Here is a 17,025-nt window from a genome sequence, read left to right as displayed (position 1 = left end):
GCAAGAGACCAGGGCTCCACGGACTCACTATTCTTCCACTTTACCCAATGGCGCGCGTCTTTCCCAAGTAGGTTTAAGAACCAAAGGGTGGTGGAGTGCGCATGCGTGCCCCCCTCCGCTCCGTCTCGGCCTTGTTCTCTTTTGACCCCGCCCCCTTCCCCGCCCACATCTCCCTAGCCCCGCCTCTCCCTCGCGCTACCGCAGCTCCCACTCGCTCGCTCGGGTTCCTAGTGAACCATGGTCTCTGTGGAGACTCCACGCCTGTTTCACGTTTGCTGCTCACAGTCCCAGGGGTTGGGAATGATGGAAGTTCTTTTCCGCCCCCAACTCTTTCCAGACCCAGCCACTCTGGGATTCGCTCCACAATCTACAACTTCCAGAATCTGGTGAGTTCGGGAGGGCCAGGGAGGAGATGAGGGCTTGCTGACCCTGGGTCTGCAGTCCGCCTGCCCCCATGGCCATGACTGTCCCCGCCGATAGAATCTGGAGACCTGAATTCCAGGCTTACCTGTGTCACACATTGGCTGCAGGACCCACTATTTTCGCACCACCCTATCAGAGCGTGAGGGTGTATTATACTACTTTCTTACTCATCTCTGATCGCTCCTCTGGTTTCCTCTTGGGTCTTTTCCATGCCTTGTGTTTAGTTCTTAGCACCTCACAGCCTGGATGTGCTTAGTAAGTTATGGCTGGCTGATAAAACAAGTGATAGCTCACATTTATGGAGCACTTGCCACATGCTTTACAAATACTGCCTCTTGGAATTCTCACATCAATCTGTGGAGGTAGGTTTTATAATTAGATCTAGTTTACAGATGTGAAAATTGAGGCTTCGATCTCAGAAGTTACTTGCTCAGTGTCACAGATATCTGTAAGGGGCAACGCTGGGATTTTGACCCATTGGGCTGTGTGACTGACTGTGTTATATCTGGTAGGACTATGTTCCATGGCAGCGGTCCAAGCAGAAAACCAAGTCACCTACTCTGCCTCCCATCCTGCAAACCAGAGGCCACCAGAAGAGCAAAACGAAGACTTTGACTAGCGTCCTGCCAGGTGGGCAGAGGCGCTTGAAGGTGGACATGGGAACTGGGACAGGATAGAGTGCATGCCTTTGCCCTTTGGTGACATGAATTATATTAGAGTAGGCTAATTGCTGTTCCAAACAATCCCCAGGTTTCAGGTATTAGTACAGAAGCTTATTTCTCATTTATGTCAAAATACATTTGCAGATCTGCAGGAAGTAATCTTTTCCACATAGTCATTCAGGGATCCAGGCTCCTTCAACCTTGTGGCTGTGACAGTTTGGAAGGCCTTGAATTCCTCTGCTAAATACTTACGCATTCAGCTGGTAGAGAGGGACGAGAGAGAGAGAGAGAGAGAGAGAGAGAGAGAGCGCGAGCAAAAATACGGGTAATTTTGTGGGCAATTTTTTTTTTCAGGGCCTAGACTTGAGGTGACACATATCACTCCCTCTCCTATTCCAGTGGGCGTAACTAGTCATATGACCACCCTTAACCACAAGGGAAGATGGGAAATGTTGCCCTGCTGTGTGTCCAAGAGGAAAAGAGAGGAAAAGAAAACAGGGTTTGGTCCACTTAGGATAATCTCTGCCACATCGTTGCCATGCTATCCAGGGGAGTTCTCAGGCCCTTGACTGAGGCAGACACAGGTTTTCATCTTGACTCTGCCATTTACTATCTTGGAAAAGCCATTCTTCTCTCTGAGCTTTAGTTTTCCCGCTTGTAATATGAGGACCTGACAAGATTGTCACAAGAATTAAATGGAAAGCATTGTTGCTCTCAACCTCTTCAGACCCAACATTCCTTTCAATAACAAATACTTTGTAATATTCCTTTAGTATCTGAAATGAACTTCATAGATAATATAACCTACCTATGTATTTCATTTAAAAAACTTACTATAATGCCCTAAAGTAAAGTAAACAAAAAGGAAAAGGAAAGTTACTTATAGTTAAGTAACGTATATTTCAGTATGTAAGTGCCCGGGATGAGCTCTGCTGGAAGTTATGTCAAAGTAGTCAGAAGCTTACTCACAGATGTGGAGTCATGGTGAACGAAACCATTGCAAACGCAGACTGTCACGTGGTGTTATATCAGGGATTCACATAACTAGAGGGATTTTTTTTTTTAAAGATTTTATTTATTTATTTGACAGACAGAGATCACAAGCAGGCCCAGAGGCAGGCAGAGAGAGAGGGAGAAGCAGGCTCCCTGCCGGAGCAGAGAGCCCGATGCGGGGGTCAATCCCAGGACCCTGAGATCATGACCTGAACCGAAGGCAGAGGCTTTAACCCACTGAGCCACCCAGGCGCCCCAGAGGGTGTTTCAATGAGGTCATGATTTCCAAAGTGGGGCCCATCTCTTGGTAAAGTTCTGAACAAAACAAAGTGCAACCTTCCCTTGATTGTAGCTGCTTTCTTGGAAAATTTAGCATTACTGTAAAATCCTGCAAAATATCCTTTCTGTTTATATGTGAAAGAGAGTCAGGCAGGATCAGATCATTATAAATAAGTTTTTTTTTTTTTCCCAAGATTTCATTTATTTATGACAGACAGAGATCACAAGTAGGCACATAGGCAGGCAGGGGGGGTGGGGGAAGCAGGCTCCCTGCTGAGCAGAGAGCTCGATGGGCGGCTTGATCCCAGGACCCCAAGATCATGACCCGAGCTGAAGGCAGAGGCTTAACCCACTGAGCCACTTAGGCGCCCCATAAATAATTTTTTTTTTACCTACATCATTATCTGTGAGGGCTTTGGAAAGTCATGCAGGACATAGGAGAATTCTGTGTTCCATGGGGCTGTCCTGTTCTGGGGGATATCTAATGTCCCTGACCCTCACCACCAGATGCCTGTTGGGACCCCCAATATTTGAGAGAACCACAAATCCTCCATGCTAATGTATCTAAAACACCCCTGTCAAGAGTCTTTGATGTAAAGTGCTGAGCACAAGGCCCGGTGGTAGTGACAGAATTTTTGTCTTTGGCCCTAGACCCTATTCACACAGCATCTACAAGGAAACTCTTTCCTTTCCTTCATGGGGAGGCAGTGAGGTATGTAACAGATACAACCATGGTAAGAACAAGAGCACTTAACATATACCACGCCCTTAGATACTGTTCTCAGCACTTGACCCGTATCGCTTTATTTACTCTTCTCAACAACCCTGTGAGGTGGATGCTGTTATTACCACCTCCTCTTAGAGATGAAACCTGGGCAGGTGTGACTTCAGTGGTTACATGGGTAGGTAGGGGCAGAGCCAGGCTGTGACATTTGGCAGTTTGGCTCCAAGAGGCACAGACTTTTTTTTTTTTTTAAAGATTTTATTTATTTATTTGACAAACAGAGATCACAAGTAGGCAGAGAGTCAGGCGGGGTGGGGGGGAGCAGGTTCCCTGCTGAGCAGAGAGCTGGATGCAGGGCTCTATTCCAGGACTCTCAGACCATGACCTGAGCCGAAGGCAGGTGCCTTTTTTTTTTTTTTTTTTTTAAAGAGTCAGGAGAGAGGCAGAAAGAGCGAGCCTGAGCATGAGCTGTGGGGGAGGGGCAGAGGGAGAGGGAAAAGCAGACTCCCCACTGAGCAGGAAGCTGATCCAGCGCTAGGATCCCAGGACCCTGGAACATGACCTGAGCCGAAGGCAGATGCTTAATTGACTGAGCCACCCAGGTGCCCTGGGAGAGAGAGAATCTTAAGTGGTTTCCACGCCCAGCATGGAGGTTGACAGGGGGCTCCATCTCACAACCCCGAGATCACGACCTGGGCCGAAATCAGGAGTCAGACACTTAACAAATTGAGCCACCCAGACACTCCTCCAGAATGCACAATCTTTTTATTTTTATTTTATTTTTAATTTTTTTGAGAAAGAGAGTGAGATAGCATGAGGGGTTGGGAGCAAAGGGAGAGGGAGAGAGAGAATCTTAATCAAGCTCCATGCTCAGCATGGAGCCTGATGCAGGGTCTGATCCCATGACACCAGACCATGACCTGAGCCAAAATCAAGAGTCAGATGCTCACCCGACTGAGCCACCCAGGTGCCCCTCCAGGATGCACAGTTTTAACCATGTATTAGTGGGGAGAGTATGGGCGCTGGAGAAACATGGACCTGAGTTGGTATTCCAGTTTCCCTTCTTGCTATCCTATCGAGGTTGCTTGTCACAGCCCCAGTCTGCAAGGATTCCTGCCTTTATACAAGTGAAAGCATCTGTGTAAATTATAATGATGAAAAGAGCTACTGCTTGCTCAGGACCCATGTTGTGTTGTGGAGGCATCATTCTTTCCTTCATTCATTCAGCAGCATCCGTTTGCTGAGCACCCATGTGCCCAGCAATGGGCTGAATGTTGTTGACTCATAGTAAAGGAGACAGATTGGGTTTCTAGCTGTGTAGAGTTAATGGTCCCAACCTCAAACTGTAACTACACAAAACTTTAAAAACACTTGAGACAGATGGATAGAAGGAGGTCATCATTTCATTCATTCCGTATGACCTGGGAGATGATCTCATCACCATTTTACAGATGAAGAAACTGAAGCTTAGGTCGGTAACATGTTTTATGCAAAGTCATGGCCTTGAGGGCAGCTTTTGTGTATTAACAAAGGTAAATCAACTGATTCCACCAAGATGGGGTAGCCCCATTCCTTCTTGGTCCTCCCTTTTACAACTAAAAAAAGCCCTGACTGAACACAGAGAATGTAGAGGACTCTGAAGACTGGCCTTCATGCTACATCTCAAGAGGGGACTGTCTGAAATAGGATCCTGAGTATTATTTAGAACATCAAGGATACAGTAGAAATCACTTGTCATACCAAGAATAAGGAAAATCACAACATGAGTGAGAAAAGACAGACACCAACATCAAGATGAATCAGGTAGAATGATTTGACTGTTTTTATTTGCAGATGACACGCCCGTCTAGTAGAGAATCTTTAAAAATCTACTAAATTTAAGAGAAACTGGAATTAATAAGTGAGTTCATCAAGGTTGCAGAATACAAGTATACAAAAATCAATCACATTTTAAAAACTTACTTATTTAGAGAGCGTGAATGCAAGCTGGGGGAGGAGCAGAGGGAGAGGGAGAGAGAGAATCACAAGCAGGCTTCATGCACCCATCATGGAGCCCCATGCAGGGCTTGATCTCATGACTCTGAGATCATGACCTGAGCCAGAACCAAGAGTCAGATGCTTAACCAACTGAGCCACCCAGGTGCCCCAATCACATTTCTATGTACTAACAATGATTAAATTTAAAATTAAAAATGTATCTATTATCTAAAGAAATGAAATATTTTTAAAAGATTTTATTTGTTGGGGTGCCTGGGTGGCTCAGTCGTTACGTGTCTGCCTTCAGCTCAGTGCATGATCCCAGGGTCCTGGGATTGAGCCCCGCATCAGACTCCCTGCTTGGTGGAAGCCTGCTTCTCTCTCTCTCACTCCCCCGCTTGTGTTCCTTCTCTCGCTGTGTCTCTGTCAAATAAATAAATAAAATCTTAAAAAAAAAAAAAAAGATTTTGTTTTTTTCAAGTAACCTCCACACCCAATGTGGGGCTCAAACTCACAACCCTGAGATCGAGAGTTGTATACTCTGCCGACTGAGCCAGCCGGGTGCCCCAGGAAATGAAATATTTAGATTTAAACTTAAAGCTACTACTCTATGCTGAGAATTACATAATGTTAATGAAAGAAATCAAAGAAGACCTAAATAAAAGGAGAGACAAACTATGTTTATGATTAGAACATTCAGTATAGTAAAGATGACAGTTCTCCCCAATTTGATTTATATGTTTGATGTAATTCCTGTCAAAATCCCAGCATGGTGTTTTGTAAATGGATAGGTTTATTCTAAAATTTATATAGAAAAGCAAGGCCCTGGAATAGATGAACTGTTTTGAAAAAGAAAAATAATGTGGGAAGAATCACTTTACCTGATACTAAAGCATATTATTAAAGCCAAAGTATTCAAGATAGCATAATATTGGCAGAGAGATACACGCATAGATCAATGGGGCAGGCTAGAGAAACCAGAAATAGAGCCACACAAGTATGCCCAGCTGATTTGGACAAGGGTGTGAAAACAGGCCAGCAGAAGAAAGGAAAGCCTTTTCCACAAATGGTGCTGGAGCACCATTTCTTAGACATCCACAGACCAGAAAAAGAACCTTGACTTAAGTTCAAATATAAATGTAAAATGAAATAAAGATTAAACGTTAAATGCCAAACTGGAAAACTTTTAGAGGAAAACAAAGGAGAAAATTATATTTGGGACCCATGGCCCCATGAAGAGCCCTTAGACTTTCTACCAATAGCTTGATCCATAAAATAAAAATGAAATAAATGGATAAGTTGGATGTCATCAAAATTAAACACTTATTCTGTGAAAGACTCTTAAGAGGATGAAAAGACAAGCTATAGACTTGGAGAAAATATTTGCAAGTCACCTCTGACAAAGGACTGCTATGCGGAACATATGGAGAACTCTCAAAACTCAACGATTTCTAAGGATTGAATTGAAAAGCAATTCAGTTAGGAAATGGGCAAAAGAGGAGCCACCTGGGTGTCTCAGTTGGTTAAGGGTCCTGCTCTTGATTTGGGCTCAGGTCATGATCTCAGGGTAATGGGATGGAGTCCAATGTCAGGCTCCATGCTCAGTGGTGGGCTGGCTGGGGATTCTCTCTCTCCCTCTCCCTCTCCCCCTCCCTCCCACTCACTCACTCACGCCTGTTCTCTCTCTGAAATAAATAAATAAATCTTAAAAAAAAGAAAAAAAGAAAATGGGCAAAAGATATGAAGGGACGTTTCACTGAAGAGGATCTCCAGATGGTAAATAAGCACACGAAAAGATACTCAACATCATTATCCATTAGGGATATGCAAATTAAGCCATAATGTGTTTTCACTACACCTATCAGAATGGCTAAAATGAAAAATGGTGATAACTCCAAATGCTGGCAAAGAGGAGAAACTGGATCATGCATGCATTGCTGGTGGGAATGTAAAATAGTGTAACTGCTCTGGGAAAAAGTATGACAGTTTTTCTTTTTTTTTCAGAGAGAGAGAGAGAGAGAGCATGAGGGTTGAGGGGAATGGGCGGAGGGAGAGGGAGAGAGAGCATCCAAAACTGACTCTAACTCGGGGCCCTGACACAGGGCTTGATCTCATGACTCTGAGATCATGACCTGAGCTAAAATCAGGAGTCAGACACTTAACTGACTGAGCCACCCAGGTGCCACCATATGACAGTTTCTAATGAAACTAACATGCAATTCTCCTCATGCTGCAACACTTGCACTCTTGGGCATCTATTCCAGTGAAATAAAAACTTCTGGCCACACAAAAACCATTGCATGAATGCTTCGTAGCAGCCTTATTCATAATACTCCCAAACTGGAAGCAATCCATACTATGGAATACCATCCATTAATTAAAAGAAAGACCTATTGATACAGTCAATAGCTTGGATGAATCTACAGAATTTTGCTGAGCGAGAAAAACCAATCTCGGAAGTTATATACTCTATGATTCCATGTATACAGCATTCCAGGAATGACAAAATTCCAGAAATGGAGAGTAGATTAGTGATTGCCAGGGGTTCCGGACAAAGGTGGGCGGAGCATGGTCAGGGGAGGGAAGAAAATAAACGGCAGCATGAGGGACACTTGGGATAATGGAAATGTTCTATATCTTGTCCGTCTCGATGTCAGTATCATGGTTCTGATATTGTAGTTAGTTTTGCAAAATGCTACCGTTCAGAGACTGGGTTAAAGACATATAGGATTTCTCTGTAGTCTTTCTTTAAAAGAAAATTTTTTTTTTAATTTAAATTCTAGTTAGTTAACGTACAGCGCAATAATGATTTCAGGAATAGAATTCAGTGATTCAACTCTGTATTATTTCTTAAAACTGCATGTACTTGAACTTATCCCAAAATAATAAGTTTAATTAAAAAAAAGATAAATCAGGGGTGCCTGGATGGCTCAGTGGGTTAAAGCCTCTGCCTTCGGCTCAGGTCATGATCCCATGGTCCTGGGATTGAGCCCCACATCGGGCTCTCAGCTCAGCAGGGGGCCTGCTTCCTCCTCTCTCTTTCTGCCTGCCTCTCTGCCTACCTGTGATCTCTGTCAAATAAATAAATAAAATCTTAAAAAAAAAAAGATAAATCAGGGTTACTACCACTAATGAAAATAGTCATTATTAAAGCTACAAATCTCCCTAAGAATTCAAGTTCAATTTAATAATCTTATAATTTTTATGAACACTTCTAAGGGGGATTTTGGAACTTCGTTAATTAGGTTCCCCCAATCCTCTTAAGCCCCATTTTAAAATTTAATATATTCATTTTTCATTTTCAAATAGTTCACTTGTCTGGTTAACAAAGACCATTGAGCATTTGATAATTCTCGTAATCTAATAAATAAACATCAAGACATGGGTAATCTATGTTCTCTTAAAACTTTTGGTAACCTATACACATTTAATAAAAATGTCTTAAACCTTAAGACAAATCTAAATCAAAATCTCATTTAAATTAGAACCACAAGATTATCCTATTAATCATTCCGTATTTTAAACAATGCAATTAAATACCCGACATATACAGATAATTCACAACTGTAACAAAAGGTTATTTTAATTTGCTTCATCACTTCAATAGTTAATAGTAAAATTTTCCAGGGTTTGCTGTATTGATTCATTAGAGAAATCCTATTTTCTGAGAAGTACTGTGTTGCCCTTGGAGGGGGGTATTTTGGTGGGCATCGAGAATGTGGCCTCAGCATTCAAGATGATTTGGGTGATTTGTCTCAGGCTGATGCCTGAGAGGAATCGGGGGTTCTGAGAACATGCCCCCCAGTGCCTTATGCTAATCGGAACTATTTCTATACGGTCTTTATCTGGCGGGACCACGGGTTTTATAGGTGTTTCAGTCAGGTGGGAATTTTTCACAGCTCTTGTACCTTTGTGCGGGGCTGTGGTCCTGATGCCAAGCCTCAGGTCATCAGTAATGACAGCGACAGCTAGGAATGCGTATTCCTCACTGAGTCTGTGTTGGGCACTATTCCGAACATTTGAAGGTATAGTGACATCTTATTTAATCTTCGGGACAGCCCTGTGAGACAGGTGTGATGATGACTCCTATTTTATAGGTGGGAAACACTGAGGGACAGAGAGGTCAGGCTACCAACCCAAGCTCACATGGCCAGTAGAAAGTGGAGCTTGCATTCGAACCCAGCCTGTCTGGCTCATTAGTTCTTTTTTTTTTTTTTTTTTTTAAGATTTTATTTATTTATTTGACAGAGAGAGATCACAAGTAGGCAGAGAGGCAGGCAGAGAGAGAGGAGGAAGCAGGCTCCCTGCTGAGCAGAGAGCCCAATGCGGGGCTCGATCCCAGGACCCTGGGATCATGACCCGAGCCAAAGGCAGAGGCTTTAACCTGCTGAGCTACCCAGGCGCCCTGCCTCATTAGTTCTTGCCCTTAACCTCTGCTGCATCTGACCTTGCTACCTGCCAGGTTGGTGGGAGAGACTGTGGGCACCTGGCCAGCTTCTGTTGCTTCCCCTCTCCTCCCCTCTGTCCATCCCCATAGCCATGTGGAAGTCCCCTGTGCAGAATGGGGCCTGGGAGCTGTTTGACAGATGTGAGTCCCATGCTCTGCCTCACTGTCACATATTAAAAGGTCAAGAGTGGGCGGGGCTGGTGCCCAGGGCCATCTCCTAGATGGTGCCTTCCCTGGGACCTGCCCCCTGGCCTGCCTGTACCCTCACTCCCTCTCTGCTCTTTCCCATGCCCTAGGGTTGCATTCCAAGCCCACCGCGTCTATGACAAGCCAGCTGAGGAATCCACAAGAAAAGCACAGAGGAAGGTTGGACTCCGGGAAGACACAGAAGAAAATGCGACTTTTGAGGGTATGAGCAGCCTCCCCATAGGCATTGGAGCCCGTGGTAGGGACAGAGGGTCAGGGGGAAGGTGATTGCAAACACACACAGGCCATTTTGCGGTGCCGCACTTGACTCATTTCCTTTTCAGCAGTGCCATGGGCATGCTTATCATCACCCCCATTTTACAGATGGGAAACTGAGGTGCAGGGAGATCACGGACTTGTACCAGGCCGCATGGCTAGAAAAATGGCAGTGCCAGGGATCAAAGCCGGTTAAGCAAGGTGTTTGCCTTTGTATTGAAGACTAGGAAGATGATCAGAATCGCTCTTCTGTTTTGCTGCATTAGGAACACAGTCTGGTGGCTTGCTCGTTTAAACATTTCCAATAAATTAACCTTTCATGGAATACAGCGCAGCTCAGCACAGCTCAGAAGCTCACTATTACATTTTTCCCATCATCTGATACAGCTTGAGATAATTAGTGTTCTCACCATCTATTGCTTTTTTATGGCTTCTGAACAATGTTTTAAAGTATTTGAAATGACTAAAAGAGGAGGAGTCTATTGTGTCCTTAGCAGAAAGTAGAATACTAAATACTATAAATGCTACAAAATACTGGCAAAGAATTCGTACTTTCTTCAAGAAGGTTTTTAAGAGCTCAGTGAACAATGACTACTATATAAAGAAATAGGGAAGAATATATTTGCTTTGAAACCTTTTCTTCCCTTTAACCTTTAATTTTGCAGAATGGTTCAGAGGCAGCCCAGTGTTCTTAAAGGAGGAAGTCCTATTTCTGGTGTTATTTTTATCCTGACTTTAGAACTTGGACAATTTGGCTCTGAAGCCTGGGCTCCCAACCAGTTCCTAATGTTGTCTCTTGTGATTATTCATTCATTTAATTGATTTATTGAATGTCTACTATGTGCCAGGCCCTCGCACATAGTATCTAAGTGTGGAGATTCACCAGTGATATGGCCTCTGACCTTAGGGAGCTCACATTCGACTTTGAGAGACAGACAATAAACAAGACAAATAAGTATATAACATGTGCCACGAAATGAAGAATGTAAAGCAATGTAGAGCAATGAAGTATAAAGGTAAGGTCAGGAAGAGTGGCCGTGACCATCTGAGACAGAGTGGTCAGAGAGGCTGCTTAAATGGTGACATCTGAGGAAAGAATGTTCCAGACATAGGAACCGCAAGTACAAAGGTCCTGAGGTTGATGTGGCTAGAGCTGGCGATGAAGGAAAACCAGTGGGTGTGAGGGTATGGGTGATGACTTATTTGCAACTCTGTAGTCCATGATTAGGCTTTGTGTTTCTATGCTGAGCAAGACAGGAAGACCCTGGAGGATTCTGAGTAGAGCAGAGACATGATATGACCTAAGTTTTCACAGGAGTCCTTGGGCTGCTGCTGCTGCTATGTGGAGAATGGACCATGGAGACAAGGGGGAAACAAGAAGGGAGCAGAAATTACTCTGTTGATTTGCTCTCAGAAACGGAACAGGATCCTGACTCTGCCCCTCAATCTCCAGACAGTTAATTTGTTCAGTCTACAACTCTTGAGAGAGTGCCTCCTATGTGCCGGGCACCATGCCAGGTATTGGGGACACAGCTGTGAACATGGCACTCAGAATCTGTGTGCTTATGGAGCTTACACTATAATGGGGAGATGTATAATAAATGAATTTAAAAAACCCAAAGAATAGTTTATAGTCATCAGTTTATTCAGCCCATACTTAGGGAGCTCCAGGCACCATCCTATGTGCTGTGTCCTACAGCTGTGATGGAACAGCCAGTTACCACCCCCCCGCCCCCGGCTGTGCCTTTTGAGTGGGAGAGACAGTTACAAAATAAGAAAAATAAGAAAATAAGATAATAAGAAAAACATATAATCCCAACTGGGGTTAAGGGGCAGGAAGGAAACAAAGTAGGGTTTCTGTACTAAATCTTGTGCTCAGGGATGATCCATTTCTAGAGCAGAGGTCATTAATTATATAGCTTCTCCAAATCCCCTGGGAATGGGGTCTGTGCTAAGGATACACATTCATTTTCTTTTCTTTCTTTTTTTTTTTTTTAAGATTTTATTTATTTATTTGACAGACACAGTGAGAGAGGGAACACAAGCAGGGGGGAGTGGGAGAGGGAGAAACAGGCTTCCTATGGAGCAGGGAGCCTGATGGGGGGCTCCATCCCAGGACCCCCGGATCATGACCTGAGCTGAAGGCAGACGCTTAATGACTGAGCCACCGAGGCACACCAAGGATACTCATTCCTGATGCCAGCCCCCGCAATGTTTGCTGGGTGGGCTTCTGTGAAATGGGGCTGAGATTGGTGCCAAGTGAGGTCGTGCTTGTGACCTGCTGAGCAGAGTGTCAGGCCCATCCATAATAAACAGTCTGAATGTTTGCAGGGTTACTCATTATTATATGAGGAATGCGGGATTTGGGGGCCAGGAAAGGGTAGCTTCTCATGAAGGACAGAGAAACAAGGAAGAACAGGAATAAGACAGAGAGTGCAAAGGTGCAGCAGACCTGGAGACCTAGAGCCTGTGGACACGGATATCATCAGCTCCACTTCCTGTAACACCCTGAGGGTGCCAGGCGCAGCCACTTGGTGTCTTGACTGTGAACATTATCTCATTTGTTTTTCCCAGCAGCGCTCCGAAGTGAGTGCTAGTTTCTTAACCTTTCGAATGAGTACAGCAGGGACGCCTGGGTGGCTCATTGGGTTAATAAGCACCTGCCTTCAGCTCAGCTCATGATTTCAGGGTCCTGGGATTGAGTCCTGCTCTGGCCCCTTGCTCAGCGGGGAGCCTGCTTCTCTCTCTGCCTGTTGCTCTCCCTACTTTTGCGTGCTCTCTCTCTATAAATACACTCTTAAAAAAAAAAAAAAATAGAATGAGGATAGCAGGGTTCTGGGGGGTGGTTAACTCTTTTGCCCATGTTTCCTGAGGGATTAAGTGGCAGAATTGGTGTTTGAACCGAGTGGGTCCAGACCTAACATCCAAATCTACGTACACTACAAGGCTCAACCATGCCTTGTGCTTTGAGGCTGCTCACTTCCTTCTCTTGGTGTGGTGGCGAGCCAGAAATCGGGAGTCAAAGAGTCCAGCTTCCCAGTTCCGGTGCCATGACCTTCTGGCTGTGTGACTTTAGGCAAGTCACTTAACCTATCTGAGCCTCCTTTTATCAGTAAAATAAGAGTCAGTAAACAGGGCCTTTGAATGAACCAATATCACCTTCTGAGTGCCCAGTGAAGCCCAGTGCCCAACACATAGTTGTTATTATTGTAGCTTTTGTGTACCTGCTGGAGGTGATCTCAGCAAACCCCTTAGGCTTTCAGCGCCTCCTTGTTTCTGCGGGGGAAATGTGGGCAATGAGAGAGTGAGTACTCATTTAGCTCAGCCGTCTGATGAACATCGGTAGCGACTATCATCCACTTGGCTTCCCCGCTTTTCCAGACCTGGCCCATCACTTCCGCCCCTTTCTTACCTACCTGAGGTGTTTTCGATTTTTATTACTACTGTTACTATTATATTTTATTGATTCTAAGAAGCCATTGGTAATAAGGTGCAGCTTTATCTTATTTCCCCACGAACAAATTTTGTCAGATCGTGACATGCCACTCCTTGTAAGAAGCGTCCACCTCTGAGATGTAAAAATCAGGGAAAACGGGCGTTTCAGAATGGATGAAAGAGTTGGTGGGGGCGCGGACTTTGTCCCGCAGACAATGGGGCCGCATTTACCAGTCGAGACCACAAGGGGGCGGGCGTGCGGCGGGAGGGAAGTGGTCCCTAGGCTCCGGGAGGCTCCGGCCGCCACGCGCAGCACCGCCTCCCATCCTTGCCCTCCCCTCCGCCTGCAGGCGTTGCTCAGGAACAGGCGAACCACGCTGCAGGAGCTCTCCAGCCATGAGGTCTTTCTCACCAAGCTCAACCTGGAGCTGATCAAGGACATCCAGGACATGGAAGACAGCTCGGCCCTGAAAGTGCGCACGATGCTGCAGGAGCAGGACATCCTCCAAGTGAGGTCCCACCCCTACCTTCCCCAGCCTTGGCCTCCGCCCCATACACCTCGGTCCTGCGCGCGGCGCCGCCCCCTTGGGCCCTCGGGCGCCCTCTCCTGGCCTCTCCAGGCCTGTTGCACAAGCTACTTCCTCTGGAAGATGAATCTCTCCCACTCTTCGCCCCACCTAGCTGGGCTTTGGAACCAGACCAAGATGGGGGTTCTCATTCCAACGCTAGTATTTATTAGCTGGGAGACTTCGAGTTAACCTCTGAGCTCTGTAAAATAGAGCACAAAGCACCTACCCTAAAGGGGGTGTTGTACTTGGCACACAACAGGTGTAGCTACGCCAACCACTCCCATCCCTACTCACACAGGGTTGTACATATCCATATAATCCTTACCACAACCCCGTGGGGTGAGCATTATTATCTTTATTTTACATAGGAAAAAATGGAAACAGAGGGGTCGGGTGATTTACTCAAGGTCACCTTCAAGCTCACTCACCTAGCAAGGGTCGGCACTTGACTTGAACACAGCACACCTGGCACCAGGATCTGGCTTCCTTCCCGCGAGCTGTGATTGTCACCCTCAGCCATTGGTGGTGCTTATGGTCTGGGCCGGGGGAGCAACTTTTTCGAGAACCCGGGTGGCATCCTCTGCCTCCTCTGGGAGAGGCTTGGGAAAGCTGCTGGAAGAGAGCGCAAAGTTCACAGGGGACCCAGGAGCTTGGGCTGGAGGAGAGGTGGAGGAAATGGTCTCATGGAGCAGTAATGCCCTCTGGCTGCGGTCTGCCCAGGGAGAAGAGGGACTGAGCTCACCAGAGCCTGGGAGATGAAGAGAAAACTCAGTGTTGGGGACTTAGTTTGCTCAGGTGGCCTTACCAAAGCACCAGAGACCAGGTGGCTTACACAGAGAAATTTCTCAGTTCTGGATGCCAGAAGTCCAAGATCGAGGCACTGGCAAGTCCGAGATCAATGTCCAGTAAGGAGGCCTCTGTCCTTGGGGATACAGATAGCTGCCTTCTCTTTGGGTCCTCACGTGGCCTTTTCTCTGCGCTCACATGGAGAGGCTCTGGAGTCTCTTCCTCTTTTTATAAGTACACCGCTCTTAATGGATTCTGCACCCTTTAGACCTCATTTAACCTTTTACCTCCTTAAAGGCCCTGTCTGCACACGCAGCCCTATTGGGGGTTAGGGCTTCAACATATGAGTTTGGGGGGTACACAGTTCAGTCTATCACACAGGCCAAGGACTGCAGAGTCATTCAGCCCAAGGGAACTTAGAATATTCTCCAAATTTAGATAAAGTCATTGTTGATCTTCTGGCATTGATCCATTAGTATATTTTTTGTTCATCCTGAGTGCTCCCTGTGGGCTCTTGGGAAACAGGGATCAGTGGGACATGTTGTCTACATCAAGCTGTCATTCTAGTGGGGTCCAGGCAGTTAGAAAGCCATTTGTGTACTGTCGTGGGGACAGGGGTTCTGGGGAGCTGAGAGAGGCCTCTAACCCAGACATGGGAGGTCAGGAAGGCTTCCTGAAGAAGGTGATGCTTATGTTGAAACCTGCAGAAGTAGGTGTTACCTGGTAGAGAGCAAGAAAGTGTTCAAGGCAGAGGAACTGGGTGCAGAAGGCCTGTGGAGAGAGGGGTCGTGGCCAACTCAAGGGGCCACATGTTGGCCTAGGCCAGCGCAGGCAGGGCCTTGTCAGCCAAGGTTACGAGTTCAGACCGTATTTATAGGGCAGAGGGGAGCCCCTGGAGGGTTTTAAATAGGAGAGGGATGAGGTCAGCTTTTTAAAATTTTTTTTTTTTTTATTTTTAAAGAAAGATCATCCTGACTGCGGATGGAGAAAGATCAAAGGAGGACCAGTTAGGGGTAGCTGTGGTACTATTTGAGGCAGGAGATGAAGAGAACTTGAATAAGACAGTGGCAGTGGGGGTGGAGAGAAGGACATGGTTGTGAGGGCTGTTGGGGGTTAAATCCATTGCGCTTGGTGACATTTTGAAGGAGGATGGAGTGGGGACCACTGCGTGGGTTTGGGCTGGTGCCTGGGTGTGCGGTAGAGCCTGGGGCGGATGGTAGGAGAGGGCCCAGTTTGGAGGGGCTGGGCTGGCCTCCGATCAGGTTGCTGGATCTGGGACTGGGTTTGGATCTGGGGACTCCCTGGAGGAAATGCGGAGTCCCCTGAGGGGGGACCAGGCTTCGGTAGCGCCAGAAGAGGTGGTGGGGCGAGCTGACCCTCCACTCCCACAGACTACTGTGGACATCTTGGAGTACTCGAACAAGAAGAAGCTGCAGCAGCTCAAGTGTGAACTTAAGGAGTGGGAGGAGAAGGAGGAGTCCAAGTTGAAGTGTAAGTATCCCTGGCATGAATTCCTTGATCCTCTCCCTGGCTTTGGGGAGGTCATCAGGGCCTTCATCTTGCACCTACCTTTTGGAAGACAGTAGACCCAGCATCCCCCCCTCTTAGGCACATGGAATTGCTAAGATGCAGAGCTAACAGCTTACTTCTGGAGCATTGAGCCCTGAGAACTTCAGGCCCCCCAGGGGTTCGTATGTACGGGCACACTCTCAGTCATGGCAACTACCCGGACTGTTCGCCCATTTTACAGATGAGGAAGCTGAAGCTAAAAGAAGTACGGTAGCATGGGGCGCCTGGGTGGCTCAGTGGGTTAAGCCGCTGCCTTCGGCTCAGGTCATGATCTCGGGGTCCTGGGATCGAGTCCCGCATCGGGCTCTCTGCTTGGCGGGGAGCCTGCTTCCCTCTCTCTCTCTCTCTCTGCCTGCCTCTCTGTCTACTTGTGATCTCTCTCTGTCAAATAAATAAATTAAAAAAAAAAAAAAAAGAAGTACGGTAGCATGCCGTAGATCGTAACAGCTGCGAGCCAGGATCCAGCCCCAGCCTGCCTCTGCTTCCTGCCATCTCTCTGGGAGTCAGTGGCGCAGCCAGGTCCCAGGTCTCTGGCTTCCATAGCGCTGACCTTGAGCTTGAGCTTGTGCTTTCTTTCTGGAGCAGACTGGGAGCCCTCTGGCGAGGGTGGTGTGTCAGCCAACCTCAGACCCTGGGGCCACTCCCTTGGAAGGCATCAGTACAGACATGGTCTGTTTTTTTTTTTTTTTTTTTTTTTTT

General features: G+C 46.4%; 1 protein-coding gene across 3 annotated transcripts in view; it reads left to right on the top strand.

Annotated features, from left to right (window-relative positions):
- Positions 1 to 947: 947 nt before the first annotated feature.
- The window catches only part of CUNH20orf96 (chromosome unknown C20orf96 homolog), a 19,611-nt gene continuing 3,533 nt past the window's right edge, over positions 948 to 17,025 (top strand). For 2 of the 3 annotated variants that reach the window (XM_032858967.1, XM_032858968.1), the window contains exons 1-4: positions 948 to 1,053; positions 9,802 to 9,914; positions 13,753 to 13,911; positions 16,149 to 16,248. In XM_032858967.1, coding sequence (XP_032714858.1) covers positions 9,828 to 9,914; positions 13,753 to 13,911; positions 16,149 to 16,248 — 346 coding nt within the window. In that variant the 5' untranslated portion in view covers positions 948 to 1,053; positions 9,802 to 9,827. The remainder of the gene's footprint in view (positions 1,054 to 9,801; positions 9,915 to 13,752; positions 13,912 to 16,148; positions 16,249 to 17,025) is intronic. The other variant, XM_032858969.1, reaches the window with a different exon arrangement.

The sequence above is a fragment of the Lontra canadensis genome, unplaced genomic scaffold (assembly GCF_010015895.1).
Source record: "Lontra canadensis isolate GAN:19392208 unplaced genomic scaffold, GSC_riverotter_1.0 scaffold16, whole genome shotgun sequence".
NCBI lineage: Eukaryota > Metazoa > Chordata > Mammalia > Carnivora > Mustelidae > Lontra > Lontra canadensis.
The sequence above is the reverse complement of the archived record's forward strand: the minus strand, read 5'-3'. Positions and strand labels throughout refer to the sequence as shown.